The sequence below is a fragment of the Molothrus aeneus genome, chromosome 3, assembly GCF_037042795.1.
Source record: "Molothrus aeneus isolate 106 chromosome 3, BPBGC_Maene_1.0, whole genome shotgun sequence".
NCBI lineage: Eukaryota > Metazoa > Chordata > Aves > Passeriformes > Icteridae > Molothrus > Molothrus aeneus.
In genome coordinates this window covers 55,736,994-55,757,865 of record NC_089648.1, presented here as the reverse complement: position 1 = coordinate 55,757,865, position 20,872 = coordinate 55,736,994, and the positions used below count along the sequence as shown (strand labels likewise).

The 20,872-nt window shown below is 41.7% G+C and overlaps 1 protein-coding gene across 1 annotated transcript; it reads left to right on the top strand.

Moving 5' to 3' along the window:
- The first annotated feature begins 746 nt into the window (after nucleotides 1-746).
- GINM1 (glycosylated integral membrane protein 1) lies at nucleotides 747-19,532 on the top strand. The gene is made up of 8 exons (XM_066545725.1): nucleotides 747-878; nucleotides 9,497-9,556; nucleotides 9,733-9,829; nucleotides 12,533-12,684; nucleotides 14,848-15,004; nucleotides 15,768-15,898; nucleotides 16,621-16,784; nucleotides 18,595-19,532. The coding sequence occupies exons 1-8, from the start codon at nucleotides 774-776 to the stop codon at nucleotides 18,701-18,703; spliced, it is 975 nt and encodes a 324-aa protein (XP_066401822.1). The 5' UTR covers nucleotides 747-773; the 3' UTR covers nucleotides 18,704-19,532.
- The last annotated feature ends 1,340 nt before the right edge of the window (nucleotides 19,533-20,872 follow it).

The window sequence follows — 20,872 nt, the reverse complement described above, 5'->3', positions numbered from 1 at the left end:
GCTTCAACAGGACAGCTAATTTATGGCAGTATTAAAACCTCCCTAGACAAGGTGTTCATATATTTGCCACGCTTACCATTTTTTGCTAATAGGTAATGGCAATCCTTCTTGTTGCAAATAAAACACTTGTTATCTTCAAATCCACTGAGAACTTGGTGGTCCAGCTTTTCTTCACCTTTGGTGAAGAGACTTCCATGGTTTTGACTGCCACTACTAAGTTTCCCTCTGCTTCCTCTTCTTTAGGACGATGATCTCTAGCTCTTGAGAACTTTATCTTGTGCTTTCTTCCTTTCCAATGACTCTGCCCCTCCTGGAGTACTCTGCCTGCTTTTGCTTTCCAGAGCCCTTTCCTGCAGTGTGGCGCTGCGGGCTCAGCCCGGTATTGCTCCGGCCCCACGACCCTCCCCACGCAGAGCAGCTGACAACAGCAGGCACCTCACGGGAGCCTCGCCACATTTCACAAACAGCTGCAATTCTTAACACTGTCTATACGGGTACCTCCCTTCGTGCTTTCAAAGGCTGCGTTCGCCTATTAAGAGTGACGGGCTCCTGCAGGCGCAGCTCCGTACTCGCACCTTATTCCGCATCGCCGAACTCGGGATCTCCCGGCGGCGGCGCTGCCAGGCCAGGGGCAGGGACAGTGTCAGGGACAGGGGCAGGGACAGTGACAGGGGCAGGGCCGGGGCAGGGCCGGCCCCCTCCTGCCACCTCCCCCGCTTCCTCCCAGCCCCGCCTGTTGATGTTTCACTTGCTTTTAATTCCCGGGTCGCAAGATGGAGGCGGCGCTGGGACGTCGGGAGCTGCTGCTGCTGCCACTGTCGCTGCTGCTGCCGCCTCTGGCCGCCGCTCTGCTGGGCCCGGCCGCGCCGCTGGGACAGGTACCGCCGGGGCCAGCCCTGCCCTGCCACTGCCACTTTCCCTGTCCCTCTCCCTCTCCCTGCCACTGTCCCTCTCCCTGCTCCTGTTCCTGCTCCTGCCCCGGCCCGTGCCCCGCTCCCTCACAGGGGTGAGCCGGACCCTGCCGCGGGCAGACAGGGCTTCCCTTCTCCCTTTGCTGGTTCGTCCGTATAGGATTCGATGTGCCGTACCTGACAGGTCTGAGGGGAAGGTGGTTACTTCTGTGCAATGTAGATGTGTTTATACTGTGTTTTCAGGCTTTTCTGCCTACATCTCCGTGGTTCAGTGCCGTAGAAGTACGCGCTGCATTAGGTCCACACTTGAGCCTAGCCTACTCGTGATTCGAACCAAGAGAAGGGGTGGATATCTGTTTGATGTATTGGTGTATATCTATAAACACACAGGGCATTGTGTTGTTTGTTTTTCTATTCCAATATCTATGCTGTATCTTCGTGACATCAGTTTTTAATTTGGTGGCTTTTTAAAGAGTGGAAGGAATATGTTGGGTACTACTTAGGAGAACTTTACAGTGGGGATAGAAAGATTTGCCACAGCACCAGGTGAGATCTGACCTCTAGAATTACAGAAGTGCTGGGTACTTCTGCCTGAGCTTGAATCATGATCATCCTCTAAAATTGGTATAATTTGAACCCAAGGTGTAAGATCACAGAGGGAAGAGTTGTGAGGGGTTTGTAGTCAACTTGTCTAGCCAATGTGAAGTTACTGATCAATTACCTGACCAGTTAGACCAGTTACCTGACCAGTTACTGACCAGTTACCTGACCAAATTTATTATGCCTTTTCCCCCTCCAGAGTTACTTATTTATTGGTGTAATTAAAGTAAAACATTTACAAAAAGCCTGGCAGAGGCCCTGAGCTGGCACATCCTGTGTTGCGAAGCAGGATTCATTCCTGGCCTTACTTCCTGGTTCCTGCTTCTCTTTATGAACTTCTGAAGAGCGACCTCCTTAGCTCTGATTTCAAAACAGGGATCTAGATCTTCAGACTCCTACAAAAGTGCCTGAATGCCTGGAGTGAAGTGTGTTAAAGAGAGCAGAGGGAACTCGGTATTTGGGTACTTTGCCTGTCCCTCTGAGAAAGGGAGTGCTGGCTTGAATTTGCCAGAAGGCTCATGAAATGACAATGTAATGCAGATTTGTGCTCTTGCTCACGTTCTACCCAGAAACTGTTACACTTCCACACTGAAACTACAGCTTGGTAGCATTAAAGTTCTTTGTCACTGCTGGCAGTTTTAAAGGACAGGGAGGCACAATTGTGTCTGCTGTCTTTGGATGTGAAAGCATGAGCAGGGCACAGGGGTGCTGGGGCAGTGCCACGTGAGGCAGCTTGGGGTCAGAGATAGAACAGGTATGTTTTGGGGTCAGAGATAGAACAGGTATGTTTTGGAGTGTGAGTAGGGCTTGACTTAGGAACTGTAGTGCCTTATGGGCACAGCTGTGCTGTTAGTGGGGTTGAGTTTGTCCATTTGTGCCGTACTGCTCAAGTGGTCTTGTGAGCTCATGATTTGCTAGTGTCTGCACTCTTAGCTTTATATGGGTTTGGTGGCCCAAGTACATGCAGAAAATTTCTCTAAGAGTCAAAAAGCGACACATAAATGTTTACTTTAGTGGTTTTTTCTTTTTAAATGTTTAACTTAGCAAAATAAAAATCTGTGCTTTCTCCTGCGCTATTTAGTTTTTTACAATCAGGACCAGTTTTGATGCAGAAGGAACAGTGTGTCTGGAGGAAGCTTTGAGTAGAAGAATCAATGTTTTTTGACACTGAGCTGTTTTTTGGCAGCCTGTTAGGAACAGAAGTGCCTGGGTAGTGGGAATAGGCGGAGTGGGAATGCCATGCTGTCAAGTTACCTTCACAAGCTATGATCTCAGTGACAGTGGGCTGTAGGGTCAGATTAACTGTGGTGTTTCCTCAGGATGGCCTGGAACTGCAGACTGGTTGGGAGCAGGCAGCATCAACATGGTCAGCTTTGCTTTGGCTGGGCACCGCAACTGTGCTTTACAACTCTGTGAGCCCACTGGCTGCACTCTACTAACAGCTTCACATTTTGTTAACTCTTCCATGTGGGGATTAAAACTGGTGTCAAAGTTTACCTCTGTGCTGATGGCAGTGGTGTTACAAGAACCATAGTGGAAAGAGTGAGGAATAACCTTGAGACACCGGAATAGCATTTTGTAAGGCTGAAATGCTTTTGTTCAGCTCTTTTGGAATGTGAACGCCTCAACTGTTGTGCAATACTTGTAATTTCTTAAAAAAGCTGTTTTGAAATCTGGACTCTTTTTTTAACATTAGCATGTCTGTTCTGGTTTTTAGTTCTCATAAAATTTGGATATGCAAAACTGGACTAAAAATTGATTTTAGACAAAATTGGGGGGTTGTTGTTTTGTGGGTTTTTTTTCTTTAAAAAAATTTAAAGGGCATGATGCAATAAGACAACTGACTTTCACATTAAAGTAATGTTTCTGGTGCAAGGTCAGGAATAAGATTTTGTGCTTTAGAGTATTTTTTTAATGTGCTGATAGGAACTGGCTGAAAGCAGTGCTAACACCATGTTATTTGCTTATTCTGTTTACCTCTTGATAATTTAGGCTAGCAGAGTTCTTTCTAAATAACATATTTGCTTACCAGATTTTTTTTTTTCTTTTTAGTTTAGTTCAGTTGCCTGGAAAAAAAATGTTTTTATATTATTTGTTGCCTGCAAGAAACCTCTGTGTGGATGGGTCGTTTCAGAACAGCAGGAAATAATCTTCACTGCATCAACCATTTGATGCAGTGAGTACAGTGTATTTTAATCAAAGAAGAAACTTGTTAATAGCAATGTGCTGGAATGTTTTTTCCATCACTTCATGTCAGTTTCTCTATTAGCAGTCTGGCACACGTGAATTTTGGGCCTGAAAGAGCTGACATCATCTTCCAATGTATATTTGATTAAATAAAAGCAGTATGATGCAACTGTGTCTCCGTGATGTAAGACTGAGTATTCCCCTTTAAAACTCATGATAAAATATCATAGTATGAGTTGGTTTAATAGAGAAGATACAAAGGCAATTAATTCTGGTAACACACATAGGGGAAAGGGAAGGATAAACCATGTTATAGTAAGAGGCATTGTAAAACAAGGAAGGAATGAAAGTAAGTGTGCTTGTTCAGAAAAGCAAAGTAAAGCAAAAGCATCATGTCAGATTATTATATTAAGAAAGAGTTTAGCTTTAGCTAGTTAAGAAAATACTGAATGTAGTTATCTTACCCTAAATACTGTCATGCAGTTTAATAATGCCAAATCTTAATGGAGAAAATTTTGTACAAAAGTTTTCTAAAATGTGAGGGACAAATTATCATCCTGCAAACTTGTGAAATTCTATCTTGTCATGTCAAGCTTTTACCATGGTTACTTCTCAATTCAGTTATGCCTGATTGCAGTTAAGACTCTACAACTTAGTTCTGTTTTGATTCTTACAAAAGAATTATGTGAAGCATGGATCGTGGAGCCCTGGATTGCAATATATAGTTACTCTGTTTGGAGCCAGTTGTCCATGTGAGTGCCAGGACTCAAGTGGTATGAGCTTGTATGGTAGTTTTGTTTGTCTATTCAGACACTTCCCATAATCTCTTCTCAAATTTAGAAACAGGTTATTGGTTTTGTCTATTTTTTACCTGTTTGACAACCTGACATTTTTCAGTTGCAAACAGGATATCAGCAGTGCCTGTGTAAAGGCTGTGAGGGGATTGTCTGCCTTTCAAGTCTCTGTACAGCTGGCCATCTTGTAAGGCATTTGCCATCTGTTCCCAGGGCTGCCCACTTGGCTTCCCACAGACCTTGGAGCAGAAAGAGCCTTGTTTGGAGAGCCTCAATGGAGAACAGCTGTGCTTCAAGTGGGCCGGCTGCTAGCAGCAGAATCTTGATGGGCTTTGTGTGACTGATGCAGCTGGGTAGCACTGAGCAGTTACCCTGTACTGGGAGAAACTGTACTGTGCACCCCATCAGGTATTCACTGCCTGTGGATAAATTTTTTCCACGATTCTTTAATCAGATAATCAGATCTGTTTGAAGTTCCTACATGATTGGACCCATCAGCTTTTTCTTTTGCGGCATTTTTTTACGAAGCAATATTAGGTGAAATGTTTTCTGTAGATTTGTGTGGTGTTAGTCTTTGAGAATTAATGAATATTCCTTTTTAACTTATGCCAGATGCTTTATATTCTTTGCTGACATCTTTCCCCCTTTTTGTTCTTCTGCTGCTACTGCGATTATACTGCCCCAGTTAACAGTCCTGGATTCTGTTGTAGCACACAGTGAAAGAGAAAAGGAACAGAAAATGATCACTATCTGCTTACCTCTGCAGATCCAAGTTCAGAGAAATTCACTAGTTCACTGTAACCTGTGCCATCACACTTAGTGTTGCTGCTTAGCTGTCCTAGAACAGAGTGACTTACATTTGCTGTCCTCTTTGCAGGTTCTGTGGCCATTACCACTGTAAATATCACTGCTGGAGTGCTAAAACAGGGATGAGAAATCATAGGAAAAATCAGGAGAGACATTTACATCCTAAAAGAGTATTAAGAATGATAGGGCCATTTTTTGTGCACATTGGAGTTTTGTGTGAAGGCATTTACCAGCACAGGAGGGGACAAGGGGCTGCAAAGTATGAAATGGGGTCAGTGGTAAACTGAAAGCACATCCCAGTTCTTAGGGACTTGAATTGCTTCTTGGGGTTGTAATTTCATTCTGGCTCTGTCAAAGCACTGCTTTTTCAAATATTCCAGTGAATTCAGAACCTTTTAAATTACAGGCCTGTCTGAAACTTGCACGATACTTGCATGTTAATACTGAATAGTGTATTGTAAGTTATACAGCCAAGTTTTACACTCACAGTTGAGGCTTCTCCAGAAATTGACCGTGCAATAGTATGGAAGTACTGCAGATTCTGCTCTCAGTGGCTTTGTTACTGCAGGATTGGCTTACTATGCTTTTACAAAATAAGGGATGTGGGGTTATTTGCTGAAGTACATAACCACAAGACATATCTACAAAGCACTATAAAACACTTTCTTCCCCTCCACCCTCAGGCTGTGAATTTTATTATGGTAACATAAAAAAAATTCCTCTGTTGAACTTAAAGGATGTTCTCTAAGTGTGTGTGTCTTCAGCCCTAGGACTGGAAAGATGGGGATTTGAATTATCACTGGAGCACTTTCTAGCAAGTGTGGCTTGTCAGACCAGGCATTTCATCCTGAAAGACTGGTACAAGAGCTGTTGGCCACATCTGTTTCTCTCCCCTTTAGGAGGCATAAAGAATGTATGGCTCTTGAGCACTTATCAACGTGCAGATATTGAAGGGGTACCAATCAGGCCTGTGAACACAGGGGCAGTGCTGTGCATCCCTTCTTCCCTGCTGTGGGTGAAAGTGGCTTAGCTGGGATGGTGCTCTGCTCTCCTGTGAGCTGCTGCTTCCTTTCCCCAGCACTCCTGCCCAGCTTTTCATTGCAGTTGGCAGGCATCTTGTTGTTTTTGCCATCCTGTAGGTTTTGTTATGGGGTATGTGTAGGGTCAGGAAGATTTGCCACAGCAGGACCCATTGAGTTTTGAGTGTGGTGCTGCAGGAGACCCCAGTGGGAAGCCATGGGAAGACAGCAGTGTGAAACCTACCTTTAAGGAAGGGTAAGACTGAGCTGGAACACTGCTGTTTTCTGTGGGAAGACAAGAGTAATGAACAACCTGTTCATAAATTGCAAAATGAGAGCAGATGAGAACTGAGTAGAATGGATGTACAGAATATGGGAAGATCTCAGTAGAATTTGTTGGATCTGGATGTGAACAGACTAGTCCCAGGAATAGCAACAGCATGAGTTCTCTGTTGTGTGTGAACACAAAATTGCAAGGGTCATGATGCAGCTGCTGTAGGGGAATGCTGATCGTTGCTCTGAGTTACTGAGGAGCTTTATGAATCTGTACCATTAAGGAGGTGCATCACCATCACCTGAGATGGTGGTGAGGACAGATGTCTCCCAAGGAAATGCTGCAAGGACAGACAGATCACACAGCAGAGGCAGTCTGACAATCTGTGTGCATCAGAACAAGGAGCCCAGCTCATTCTTCCCAGCTGTGTTCTTGGATCTCTTGTGCTTGTCCAGCTCTTCCTTGCTTGTTCAACTGACAGAAAAACGGTCTGACAAAAAAGGGAAAGTTTTTGTGCCAATTTAATGAGCTAAATTACCTCTCTGACTTGGGATGGATGAGAGAAGGGAGTGCAGGAGAGATCTGCACTCTTTTTCAGTGGCAGAGGCAGCAAGTGGTTAAACTGTCCTATTTGTCTGGACCTTGCAATCTGTTTTTTGAACCTTTGACAGCACAGAAGTGATCCACTGAAATATTTCATTTCTTAAACATGTAATGTGTTCTTCAAGTGCAAGTTTTAAGTATGTTCCAGGATTCATAACAGTGCTTGTGGATACTGTGTCAACAGAGCTGACAGCTGTTTTGAAGGAAATTAATCATTGTATGTATAGCTAACTTTGTACATTTAACAGTCAATTGTTGAGCATATCTAGCTTCCTTCATGCCTTCACTTTCAAATAAAGCATTTGATTAAAAAGAAAAAAAAAAGGAGGAGATTTTCCTATTTTTCATCAGTCATTTCCTTTTTCTTGTAATCTCAGTGAGTCTCTTTGTAGATGTTGAAAAAAGATTGTGAAATACTTTCTGTGTAAAAAAACCTCAGATGTAATTCCTGGCTTAAAAAATGAGGGACTGTTAAGACTCCCGGTAAAATCCATCTTCTGTGCCCTTTGAATTCCCAGAAAACAGAAAAACCTAGGAACAAAGTTTTGGTAATCTCTTTAACAGTTTGAGAGTGTAAAAGAGTTCTGAATGCTAAGAGCTAAAAGATCTAAAAGTTTGGTGAATTTTTATTTTATTATTAATATACCCAATTCTTAAAATATGAAAAGGAAATGAGTGGTTTGAGGAAATTACAGGAAGACAGGATAGAATATATCCTGTGTTTATACTGTTAATCCAGTTTATATTTTCAGTTACAGAGTTCACTTGTCTGACTAATTTGGTAATTTTAATTTCCTTTGAATAGCTAGGATTTAAGTTTTGAAGAAAAGCCAATATAAAAACCTGTTTCATAGAAGGGGCACTGAGGAAGAGATTTCACTTTGGTCTCAGTGGCCAGAGAGTTTTCCTACTGATATGCCAAATGGGTCTGAAGTACTTCCAAGTCACTTTGAACCAAAAAGTTACCTGTGCTAGGTTTGAAACCATTCTTCTCATGATGCCAGATTCCATCTGAATCAGACTTGGAGGTTGTTTTTCAGTTTTTGACAGTTCTGGCTCCTTGGATATGGTAATTAACACCTATTGTTTCAATGACTTTTTGACATTCTTGTCACGCTTCAGAGTTTTCTGTTCCTGAACTGGGCTGTATTATGTTAGGTATTGTATATTTCACATATTTTCTGGCTGAAAATCTAGTGTTGTGTAAAAATACAAAATGAAAAGTCTTATTGTGTATTTACATTTTTATTTATTTTAAATTCTGAGCATGTTCAACTTTTTATTGAGACATGACTCACTTTTTAACTGTTGGTTGTGAAATAATGACTCAACTACAGAGCTAAAGAAGATGCTGAAGGTGTGGAGATGTTTTCCAGAGGAAAATGGCTCCTCAGAATCACCGAATCATTTGGGTTGGAAAAGACCTCTAAGATCAAGTCCAGGCTTTGACTGACCACCACCCAGCTAACTAGACCATAGCACTAAGTGCCATATCCAGGTGTTAATGAAATGAAGTTGTAATGATTTAAGGCTTCCACAGGCCAAATATGGAGCTTAACATTATTTTTAAGAGGTGTCTGAGGAAGGCAGTATGGCAGTCATTACTTTTGGCTATGTACAAGCAAGATTTGATTTTTGTATGTAGTTTTTTTCAGGGACAGACCTGGGACACTTAAGGTCTCATTTGCAAAGCAGCCCCTGAAATTACAAGGGAGAAATAAGAAGACAGAATGAGTGATTCAATAAATTACAGCAATTAGGGTTTGAATAAAGAAGCAAATCTCCCTTTTCTGTGAGTTTGAGGTGTCCCATGTGTCATAATTTGGGAATCATAACCAAAGAAAGAAGAATTTCTGCTGACAAAACTGAACGTTCCTAAGTATAGACTAACTTCACTTTGAAGACTAACTGAAGTGCTTAAAAAATATTTACAGAGAATCTGATTTTTACGTTTTGTGGTCTATTATTTTTCAGCTCATATGAGAGACTTCCATTATATCCGTGTGAAACAAGTGATTATTATCATTATCTTTATTACAAAAACCCACAAACTATACATAGGGGAATGCAGATGTCATTCTTTCTCATCAATCCTCTTTACTAAAAAGAGGTGTGAAAAAAACAGACTGTTCCTTACATGAAACAAGAAAGCATATTTCTTTTCCTTCTGTCTGCTGGATAGAAAGCCTGGGAATGCGCTCTGGCGTTAGTAAGAAGTCATTCTGCCAGGACAGTACAAGAAAGTTGCAATGGTTCATGTGTTTTCTCAAACTTACATCTCTTCTGTTTGGTTTTTTCCAGGAAGCAATTAGGGTTGGTGTTATGATGCTGAACACCAGTGGAGAACTCCACAAAGTACAGGTTTGTCCGGTTTTTCTATTTATTCAGTGAATTAATATGCAGCAAAACAAAGTCTGCAGCAGCTGCAACTATGTTCTTTATTCTGACATCAGTCAGTATGGAGTGTGTTCCTCTGAGAGCAGGATTGCAGCACAGGGGCAGGAAACATACACTCATTCTGGCTGTCTTCCTTTCAGGTTCTTTTTAACATCACCTATGTTAATGGACAGGTATATCTAAATGACTTTCCTATGAAAAGCGGGGTTGCCCACATAACATGCCAAACAATAATATGTGAGTATTCTCTTTTCTTTTTTTTTTAATTTTCCTCCCTCCCCTGGGGTATTTAGCTTCCCTGTTGTCTAGTAACCAAAGCTTACAATGGCTATGTGTTCTGTATTTTGTAAACCAGATCATTGTGGAAACAAAACATTTCCCAAGGTAGAACAATTTTGGTATTAAAATGGATCAAAAAAATCTTACCGCCTTCATCTCAAGTCACATTAACAGGCTTGTGTGTAAATGGTCTAATCTGAAATCCAGACCCTGCCCATCTTTTCAAAAGCATGTTTTGCACTACAAGCTAGACAATGTAAACAGAAGGATGCAACTCCACCCTGCTAATGGCTGTGTCCCTAAGTTGGTTGGCATATATCCAGAAGGAGATTCAATAACAAAAGTATGAATTGTTGTTAGGAAGATCATTTAAGGATATCACTTCTGTGTCTATTGGACAAACAAGTTGCTGCTGGATAGGATATTATAGCACAAATACTGAACTTTAATGACTGCAGTAGTTAATGACTTCAAGTTGTCTTGAACCTGCTGTTTTTCCACTGATTCAATGCTAGATTTTTTTTGTGAAAAAAAAAAAGTACTGTGTAATTTTTTTGGAGATCCACAGAGCATATTGTATCATTAATTAAACAAGGACCATTATTTAAGCTTCTGTTGTATTGAGAACAATCTTCTGCTGCATGAGATGCAGTCAGTCTCTAGGTTGATACCTGAGGTCATCCTCATCAGGCTCTTAGAGAATACTAACACTTTTTCAAATTGCTTCTCTGAGCTGTGACCTTGTTGCTTGAACCCTTCTTTCCCAAGCATGATCAGTTATTAATTTGACAGTATTTCTTTTCTGGAGAGGGAGACCAGTAGACAAATTCTCTTTTTCTGGTACAAAACCACGGCAAAACACCATTTACTTGCAAAATAACTCACTCCAGAAAAATAGGTATGATTTTATTGACTAATTCTGAGAGCTCCTGAGCACTCTTCTGTAATTCCTATTAATTTCCCAAATCATAGTTGTAGCACTTGCAATGACTGGTTTTGAATCTGAAACATTGAGGAAAATACTGATTTGACTTGGGAGCTAGAAACCTGGAGCTCTTTATCTCCATGTTTGGGTCTGAGTCCCCAGCACAGTACCTCTCTGTTAGCTGTAATGTAATGTTTATACTATTTAATTACTAAATTATTGACAACAGATTCAGGTAGTGTTTGTAAAATGCCAAAGAAATATCAAGATACTTATAAATAGAGGGGGAAAATGCTCCTGAGTGTATATAAAAACAAAACTTGACCTTAATAATCATGCTTTTGAATATTGGAGACGACATACTCTGACATCATTGTCAGATCATTCTTGGCACCTAAATCCCCGCTTGAAGTTCCCCCAAATGTCAGTTTTGGAAGTGTGTGTCACTCCTGTGAATGTAGAGGTGGTTGAACAGCCTGCCACATGGTAAAAGCTGGGAACACAGGGAGCTCCAGCTGCTTGGCATCTCAGAGGCTTTGGGCCTGTAGTGCATCCTTGCTGCTCCAAGTCAGAAAATGTTCAGTAACCAGGTTAGTGCCCTGGCTCGCACCTGTAGGGAACTGTCCTTCTGCCACTTATTTTGGCAATGGAAGACATTACTAAATTATGCCAGAAAGTATTTTTCTATATTTTAAATAAGAAAAATGGCTTTATGAGGACAGGGATCACAGCATAAAAGTAGTGGACACACTGAGTAGTTACTGTGTGACTGAGAGACCCAAGTTGAGCCTTATCCCACATGACCTGATAGGCTCAGAACTGCAAGTGACACACAGCACCAGTGGCTTAGCAGCAGGGATGGTTTGGTCTCAGTTCATGTCCCTTGGTATCTGCATGCTGGAGAGATCCCCCACCTCCACTCTTGTGCTTCTCCAGGGCTTCAGTTCTAGCATGCCCTCATCTGAAGCAGAGGTGTGATCACTGGGAGAAGGATACTGAGACTATGCAGAAAACAGCCAGGGTAGAAAGGCAGTTCCATGTGTACTTGCAGAATATTAAGTTGTTGAAATAGCTGAAAGCTTTTGGGTAGGAAGAGAGGTTGAGGTGTCACCAGTCACATAGGAAAACAGAGAGGGGGGCAGAAAAATACGTAGGAGGGAACTGGCACTCATCTTGAGCAGGAGATGCAGTGTACCTGGAAAAGACCATATTTGTTTCTGTATTCAGAGGAAGGGGAATGTTGTGCAAATGAAGATGCTGGGGGGCTGGGCTGTGACATTACTCTTATGAGCTCCTTTGGGCAACTGAAATAAGAATGCAGCAGTAACCAAGCCAAAGAGCTCTGCTTAGAGGGCTTAAATGCAAGCCTCAAAGGCAGGGATGTCACCTTGTTTGCAGGCTCCCTGAGTCAGGGGATTGTACAGCTCTGCTGTGTTATGAGACCTGCTCTGGGTCTGATTTGGTGTGATATACTGATAAAAAAAATCATGGCACCTGTTTTAGCTGTTGGCCCAGATTACTGCTGGCTGTAAAAGCTGGAAGTGTTCAGGACATCAGCATAGCACACATGTTCTGGCATCTCTGGCTTGATGCTAGTGGTACTCTGACTTCTCCATTCAGCTGCTGCATGTGCAGAGGCATCTGTGTCACAGCTGCATCTCTGTTCTCTGTGGCTGGGTACTGCTTTCTGGTTGAGGTGGTTTCTCCTTGTAAATCATGACATTGTGTGTTAACAGTGGAGAACAGAAGCTTGGATAACTTACCGGATCAGCAGCACCTGGGAACTGTCAGTGTTCGAATCATGGTTCACGAGTGGCCTTTGGCATCCGCTTCTGATTTGCAGCTGATTGTCGTTCAGGAAGAAGTGACAGAAATTGATGGGAAACAGGTAAAAAAAGCCCTGCTACAACATTCTGCTTGTTTTTAATTTAGGAGAGGCAAGTAGTTCCCAGGGATTACAAGGTTTACAGGTATCTGGCTGATGATTAGAACACAAAGTATGTAATTAGTGTTAACACAGTACTGAGGGAGACAACAGCAAAGTTGGCAGCATAACAGTGGGGGTGTCTCATGAAGAAACTTCAAGTTTTAATACTTCTTTTTATATTTTAATAATTATCATTAACTATATCACATGCACTTTGAATAAGTGAACTTGTGCAAGCAAAGCCAGATTCACAAGCAAGAGTTGATTTATAAAATAATGTACAAAACTAACAAAAGGGGCATAGGCTCATTCTGTGTCTTGAGGTTTTCCCCAATGTTTATTCCAAGCTAACAAAAGGTTTCAATCAGGTAGCATGGGGAGCAGCTTGCAGCAGGAAACTCTTATGGCTAGTGGGCTTACTGTGAAAGCCCACTACATCTGAGAGCTTAGTCTTAGAAGACTTTGCATGTAAGACAATTTGTATCTTGATAATGAACATGGATTTTGAGATTAATAAGCACCTCCACCCCTCTGATTCTAACTATTTGCACAAATAGCAGTCAATGTGAGGGGTTGCAATTCTAGCTGAGGTTGAATTGTGCAGAAATGAGTTCTCAAATCCACCTGTGTGGTGTAGCTGATTTACTAATTAAAGAGATTCTGTAGAAAAGACCCAGCTGCTGAAGCCAGCAACTGGCTTATTTCTGTTCTTGTTTCTGCACTTCTGTATCTTACATGTAGCCAGGCTTTTTTGAAGCTGGATTGTGTTCTGCTGCCTTTTTCTTTCTTTAAAGGATAATAATCGTAATACCATTGATTCTTGATTAATTGCATGGTCAGCATACAGTAGTTTTTACAAGGATCTGATCATGTCAGAATCTCAGTCTGTTAGTGAAAAGCCCCAGTGAGAGGTCTGTAGCTTTTCCAATGAGATCTTTATCCCACTGCTAATAGCCTAAGAATCATGGTTTGATTCAGTTGTTACACAACAATGGCATTGTATTTCAGGCCTCAAACTAGACACCACAATGCATTTCAGATTTTCACAGGGACCTAGTAAAAACAACCAGAAAGCCAATGCTGTTTCCTTGATTGTTCCTTTAAGTCAAAAGCAGTCTCCCATAAGCACAGCAGAGGAGCAGAATCACCTCCCTCAACCTTCTGGCCACCCTGCTTTTGCTGCAGCTCCAGGACAGAGTTTGCTTTTTGGAATGTGGGTGCACATTCCTAGGTCGTGTTGAGCTTTTCATCCACCAACATTCCCAATTCCTTTTCTCTAAGGCTGCTCTTTATCCATTTGCTGCCTAGCCTGTACTTGTGCTTGCAACTGCCCCAGCCCAGGTACAGCACCTTGCACTTGGCCTTGCTGAATTTTGTGAGGGATCCACCTCTCAGGCCTGTTCAGCTGCTGCTGGGTGGCATCTCTTCCCTTCAGCAGGCTGACCACACAGTGTCATCAGCAAACTGAGGGTGCACTCAGTCTCACTGTCGGTGGTGCCAGCAAAGTTGCTACACAGCAGCGGTGCAAATACCCATCCCTGAGGACACCCCTTGTCACTGATCTCCATTTGGATATTGAGCCATTGGCAGCAACTTTCTAGAGTGCAAACATCCAGCCAATGCCATATCCACTGCCTGGTCCATCTGTCAAGTGCATGTCTCTTGGTTGGAGACAAGGAGTTCAAACAGGACACTGTCAAATGCTGTGACACTTGGCTTGCAGTTGTTGAAAACAAGCAATGTTCCTGCAAAAGCAGAAACGTCAGTCTCGCCTTAGCAAGAATTTCAGTGTGTGCAAGTGCTTTCACTACATATCTGAGTTTTCCATGCCCTAAAATGCCTCCCTGCAAGAGGACAGTGATGTACCATGTAAGTGATTAAAAAAGCCCGTGGATTGACTACCATGTGCTTTTGCAGGGAGTGAAACCCAGTCTGTTCAGCATATTTTCTGATGTGGTTTGGTCTACAGAAATGTGATATGTGAAAACAAAGAATACCAGTTCATATTATAACATCTCTGTACATCTTAGTGGCCTGGAATTTTCTGGGATCCACTGTTGGCCTCTGCCAGGCTGCTTCAGTCTTGCTTTAAACTCAGTCATATCATGTTTGCATCTTTTGTAGGTTCAGCAGGAAGAAGTAACAGAAATAGATATTTTAGTGAAGGACCTGAGAGTACTTAGACATTCCAACTACACAGTCCCATTGAAGGAGAGCATGCTGTACTCCATGCCAAGGGACAACGACGTGTTATTTACATTGCCCAACCTCTCAGGAAAAGGTATCTCTCGGCTGTTAAGTAGCATTTTCATCCATATTCAATGTATTGCTTTACAGGCTAAGAGAGCATCATTTATCCCTTGTTCTACATAGTGAAAGAGCTTCTTCATAAACAGGGAACGGGTTTAATTTTATATGCCTTGGTTTTTGTTTTTTTTTTTAAACACCTAAATTCAACTCTTCATATTAGGTATTTTATTTGTTTGCTTTCAAATTTGTTCTCCTTTGAAGTACTTGATACTTGGCAGTCTGCAAGCCAGACATCTGACAGGAGTAAATTTCTCTTTCAGATCTGCAGTGTTTGTCTACAACTCCCCCTTTTTCCTGAGAATGAAAGAGAAAGCTGTAGAGGAAATACCTGTCTAGGTCAATTCCAAACCACAGAACAGTTTTCTGTTATTAAATTTGAACAATGTAAAAGCAATAGAAGTTACTTGATGCCTTAATTTTATTTCAGTTTTGTTTAATCAAAAACTGTCAAGGATTTAATTGGAGTAGAATATTTTAATCTAGTCCATCACCTTTTAATCTGATGACAGGTGAAATTTACAGCTAAGGGCATAGCTAAAGGCTGCATTGTAACACTGTTTCTGCTTCTTATCAAGTCCATTGCTCAAGTAAAAAAAGCCTTCTGTGTTCCTGCTGTAAATGTGTGAGAACTGTACCCTCTGCTGAGAAACATGTCTTTAGCATGTCTTTATTTTCCTTCAGAGTGGGTTGAACAAAAAGCAAACTCTCCCCTAAATGTAGCTCTTCTTCTTCAGATATTCAAGATCCACTGCAGACTACCAGTCAGTACCTCATCCAGCAAGTAGAAACTACAGTGGATGAAGAGACATTACCTGGCAAGTTACCAGAGACCCCTCTTAGGACAGAACCTCCATCTTCTTACAAGGTGCTTTTGCTGTTTGTTTGCTTGCTTTAATTATTAGTATAATTATTAGTATAGAAATACAATTATTTAAAGACAGACAACCACTAAGACCAGTGGATTTTTGCAGATAAACCCCAAATAAACCAAAAAATATCCCCTCCTAAATTACTGTTCAGCAGTGACAAGTCCAGTAGGAATCCATTGGGCTTCTAAGTCTTGCCATGTTCTGACCACACAGATTCTTCACAATAGTCAGTTGTGACATGTACATTGTACCAAGCTAAGCATTTTTGACAATTTCAAATATTGCTTAGCTTTGAATTCCACCGTTTTCTCCTGATTCTGCCCAAGTGCTTACCCCTCTGAGAAGTGGACCACTGGTCTCACCTGCTGTAGGAAACACAGTAACAGCTGGAGGAATTCAGTTCCAGCTTACGCAAGGATGTGTTTCATGGCCTCCTCCATGGCCAAAACACTCACAGTTACAACCCACTGTTGGCCCTGTTCAAGTGTCCTTCATTTTCCAAAGGGGCCTTTAATGAACACAGAACTAAACCTTCACCTGTTTCAAACCTTGAACAACAAAGATAGCTGAGCCACCAGTCAATTCCACCATGCTTTTATGTATGTTTAAGTAAAATTACCACCATGTAATGTGATTTAGCAGTAGCTAAAAAAAAACAAACCCCAAAACCCAGCAGTTGCTTTGTTTTGCAATCTTTGTATTTTTACCTGTTTTGTAGGTGATGTGCCAGTGGGTGGAAGACTTGAGAAAAGGGTTGTGCAGATTCTGGTTTCAATCTCTGCCTATCTTGTTTAGTTTCATGGAAGTTGTTGTTGTTGGAGTTGTTGGAGCAGCTCTTATTATCAAAGTCTTAAAGCTGATTCTCCCTTCCTGTGAAAATAAGTAAGTAATTTCTGTAGTTCTTTTTTTGCTTTGATGAAGGCAAAATATTGACTAAAAGAATCTATCAAGAAGCAGGCTCATTCTGTAGGGTAGTTGTAGCAAGAATTCAATGAGAAAGCTACTGGTAACTTTCCATTCCAAGTGCACTTCTGACACATAGGCATTTCAGAGAGACATGAGAAAGTATTTCATTGGAAATGTCTTTAGCTGAGCTGTCATACTGCCAAATTTTTATCAAGTCTTCTAAGGACTACATTGTGAGATGCTATTAACATAGTTCCAAGAAAGGAGGGTAGAAACTAGGTCTAAACAATTCCAACATCTCCAAATCTTTTCATACTCCTACTGTGCTGGAGTTTTACAGTAGTTCTGAAAGGCCTCAAATTTGGCTTTGCAAATTTGCCTGGGAATTCTCCAAGGGGGGGGGAACCTATCTCTGTAGGCAGCTTCCACAGTGAAGTGGTGCTGGCACAGGTGGCAAGAGGCCACAAATAAAGCTGATTGCTGCAAGGGCTGCATCCACTCCCTGTGTTACCACAGCACTAACATATTTGGGAAACCAAGGTCTCAGAGCAAGGGGCAGAAAGATGAATTGGTAACTGCAGGTCATAAATCAGTGTAGATTTAGTGCTGGAATGGGCAAGCATGTGTGCTTTAAAGCAACCTCATTCAGCTCTGGAAGAGCTGTCCCTTGGAACTTCATGTTCTTTGGGAAGTGACCGACAGCGCAGTGTGCTTCATCAGCCACAGGCACAGCTGCCTTCTTCAAATGCAGCTGATCAGCTGTGCCTCTGAGTGGCCCTGCATGCATTAATTTATGTATCCACTCAGGGGTACAGGTGTTCTTGGTCCTTCTGACAAACCAGGAAAATGGAGGGTTGGAAGATCAGGAAGGCTGGAAACTGCAGTGACAAAAGAGGCAGTGCTTCCCCTGGCATTTCACACTGTGCTGTCAGATGGGAGGGCTCCCCTGGTTAGAGCAGAGACAGTGGAGAAACACTTTGTACTTTCCCCCGCAGTAAGCAGCTTACCACTGGCAGTAAGTAGCTTAACACTGCCATGTATGAAACTGAACTAAGTAGAACTGGGAAGAAAACTCTAATCCCAACAAACTGTTCAGCAAAGTGGATGATAACCTCTGTCCATAGCAGAGGTCAGTATGGAGCAGAGGAACCAGCTTGCAGTAATTTCTCTTCCAAATGAGGAAAATGGGGCTTGCTCATGCCTTGTTAGAGTGTGTAAAGAAATTGAACTGTCCCCCCATTAAAAAAAAAAAACAAACTAAACCTCCCCAAAAAAACCCTTAAACCACACAGTTATTTTCTTGCTACCTGTGTAAAGTGGTCCTCTAAAGAATGGTAACAGTTTAGCTCAGGATTGTAAACCAGTCAGAATGAGCAGAACATCTCATCTGGTGAATGACAGTTGCAGATGTGAGTTGGGACCTCGTCCCAAGTCTTCAGTGCCATTTTACGTTACACTGATAAAACTGGAGGGTGTTGCTGAGTCCTGGAGAATCAGCTACAGGTCCTGATAGCAAAGAGTTTTAGGCTACTATGAAACTGAGCAGCTAGAGCCTGCACTGCTGACATTTCAGATGTAGAAACTGGGCAAAAGGAGCCCTAAGAAACCACAGCCACTACATTCTGGAAGCATTTTTCATTGCAACTTCATATAAGAGATATTATGAGGGTAATACTTAGTTGATGCATTGATTTAAACTAAGTTTGGGGAGTTTAAAAGTCCAATTTTTAGAACACAGAATTGTTTTGTGTATTGTTTTCTAATGCCAGGTAACCTTACCTTTCAGGGGCATCCTTCTCCTGGATCAAGTTGGCTTTGTACCTGTGACTACCATCAGCTTGCCTTCAGACCTTTCAGACAGGAAAAATAATTTAGATGAGAAAGCATGTACTTAATACAGTATTTACTTTGGAGTTACTGGTTTTTAAAAACACACTTTTTGTTGATCTGATATTTGGCACCTGATCTTAATACCTTGTTTTTTTCCTGCTAAGAAAACTAAGTCAGTTGATTAATTGATAAAAGGCCACTCAGGCCGAGGCCCAAAGCTGACTTCCTTGTGCCTCTCCATAACAAGCAGCCTTTTCAGAAGCTTCAAAGTAGAACAGCTGCCTTTTCAGAAGTTTCAAAATAGAGCAGCTTTCCACCCTGAGGGCTACCATTGGTTTTAACTTCTGTGAAGTCACTTTTCCACACCTCAGACAGGATGCTGGCTGCCTTCATGCCCATAAACCAATTCAGCTGTCCTGACTAACAAGATGATGAAATTCAGGGTGTCCTTAAGTCTGGAGGTAGCATTCTTTTAAAAAATAGAGGAAATATTGCAAACATCAGCTGTGCCTGCAAACCTAAGTAAAGCTGCCCCACCTGGTTCCAGGTCTCATAGGGTTGAGTGTGTCTTGCCAGGAAGATACACTACCAAACATTTGTGTTACTCAAAAGATCTGACATTTTGTATATGCAAAACAAAAATTTGAACCGAAGATTTCTATTTCAAGCACTTTACATTTTTATGGTCCCTTCCACTCATAAAAATTGTTAGCAGTTGTAACCAGCTTGCTTTTTGTATCTGTGACAGCAGTACTCTATGAAGTCCCAAAAGAAAAATGAGAATTCCATTAAATTCTACAGAAATACTGGCTTACTATTGCTGAGTAGGCCCAGTCTGCTCATGCAAGTTTGTATGGTTAACATTTTTCAAATAAACATTTAAATTGTTTATTAGACTGTGTTCATGTGTGCATTTCTAGTTAGGTAAAACAGTGGTTTGCCAAACATTTCTGACTCAGGACATTGTCTGTTTCTTAGCTTTTCATTGTTCTTACTTACAGAAATTGTTTGTCAAAAGAATGAATAGGAAAAAAACCTCAGATCTGTTAACTACCTGACAGTAGACTGAGCACAGTTATCATCTGAGTGATCAGAATTATGTGTTCATCTGGAGTTCTTAGAGTGAGGGAGAAAAGCTGGGACTCCCCCCTCCTTCTGCCCTAAGGAAACATCATGTGTTTAATGAGATCCAAGTTACTCAGATGCTGCTGTGACAGGGACAACTCTCATTGTCTCACTGAGCTGACAGCACTGCAGTGATAAAAGGAACATTTCTAAAACTGACTTTGCCTTGTAAAAACACCAAACCAAACTTCACCACCCAGCAGTGCAGTGTGGTACACACCACACCAGCTCAAGGTAACAGAAACACTGCTCAAACTTCCCTTTTATTTTTTTTGTTCTAGTACCTTGTGGGTGGCAGGGGGTTTGCCAGCCATGGCTGAACAGGAAACTGCTAGGATTAGCACAGGAGTGGTGACTGCACAGAGAAGAGCAAGTATTCAAACAGGTGGAGACAAACTTCTCTGTACATGGATATTGCCTGGCCCCTCCATTAGCATAGTTCAATAAGTGATGTTCAAGGCAGAAGTTTGCTTCTTCTGGGGAAAAAAAAAAAAGATGGACAAGAAACACAATAGTTCTCCCTTAGTGCATAAACATAGTAGGAATTATGCTGCAGATGGAAACCCGGCAGCTGTTTGCATGTGCTCTTTGCATCCCTCCTTAGGAAACTGGAAACCAAGCACCTGCAACAGCCACAAGGCGATTTAGCTACTCCAAACAGCTGCCACAAATGCATGGTTAAGCCTGAAAGTGTTGGTACTGCTTCAAAACTTGGCTGATTTCTGTAAAGTTACAGAGCAGCAGGAAAGAAGTATCACCATCATGTTAATGGAATTCTAAAAATAGTGCAAATCTTGAACACAGTAACTGCCAGACAGTTTCTGCTGCTTTATGGAGCTGGAGTTATCAAGTCTTTAAAAAGTTAAAGCTTTTTGTGTTTCTGCTTTAGCACGCACATGGTTTTCCCAAATCACAAGTCACATACCTTTCAGAGGAGTGCTACTCTCAGCTGGGACCACTCTGAACTATTTTGTAAATTGATTAAAAAAACATCTCACCCAACTAAGACAGTAAGGAAAGGCAACTGTCCTGCATGCCAGTCATGGTAGGTCTCATTTTTCCAGGATGTGAACTGATGTGCCCTATAGGGGAAGGTATGTGAGGGGACT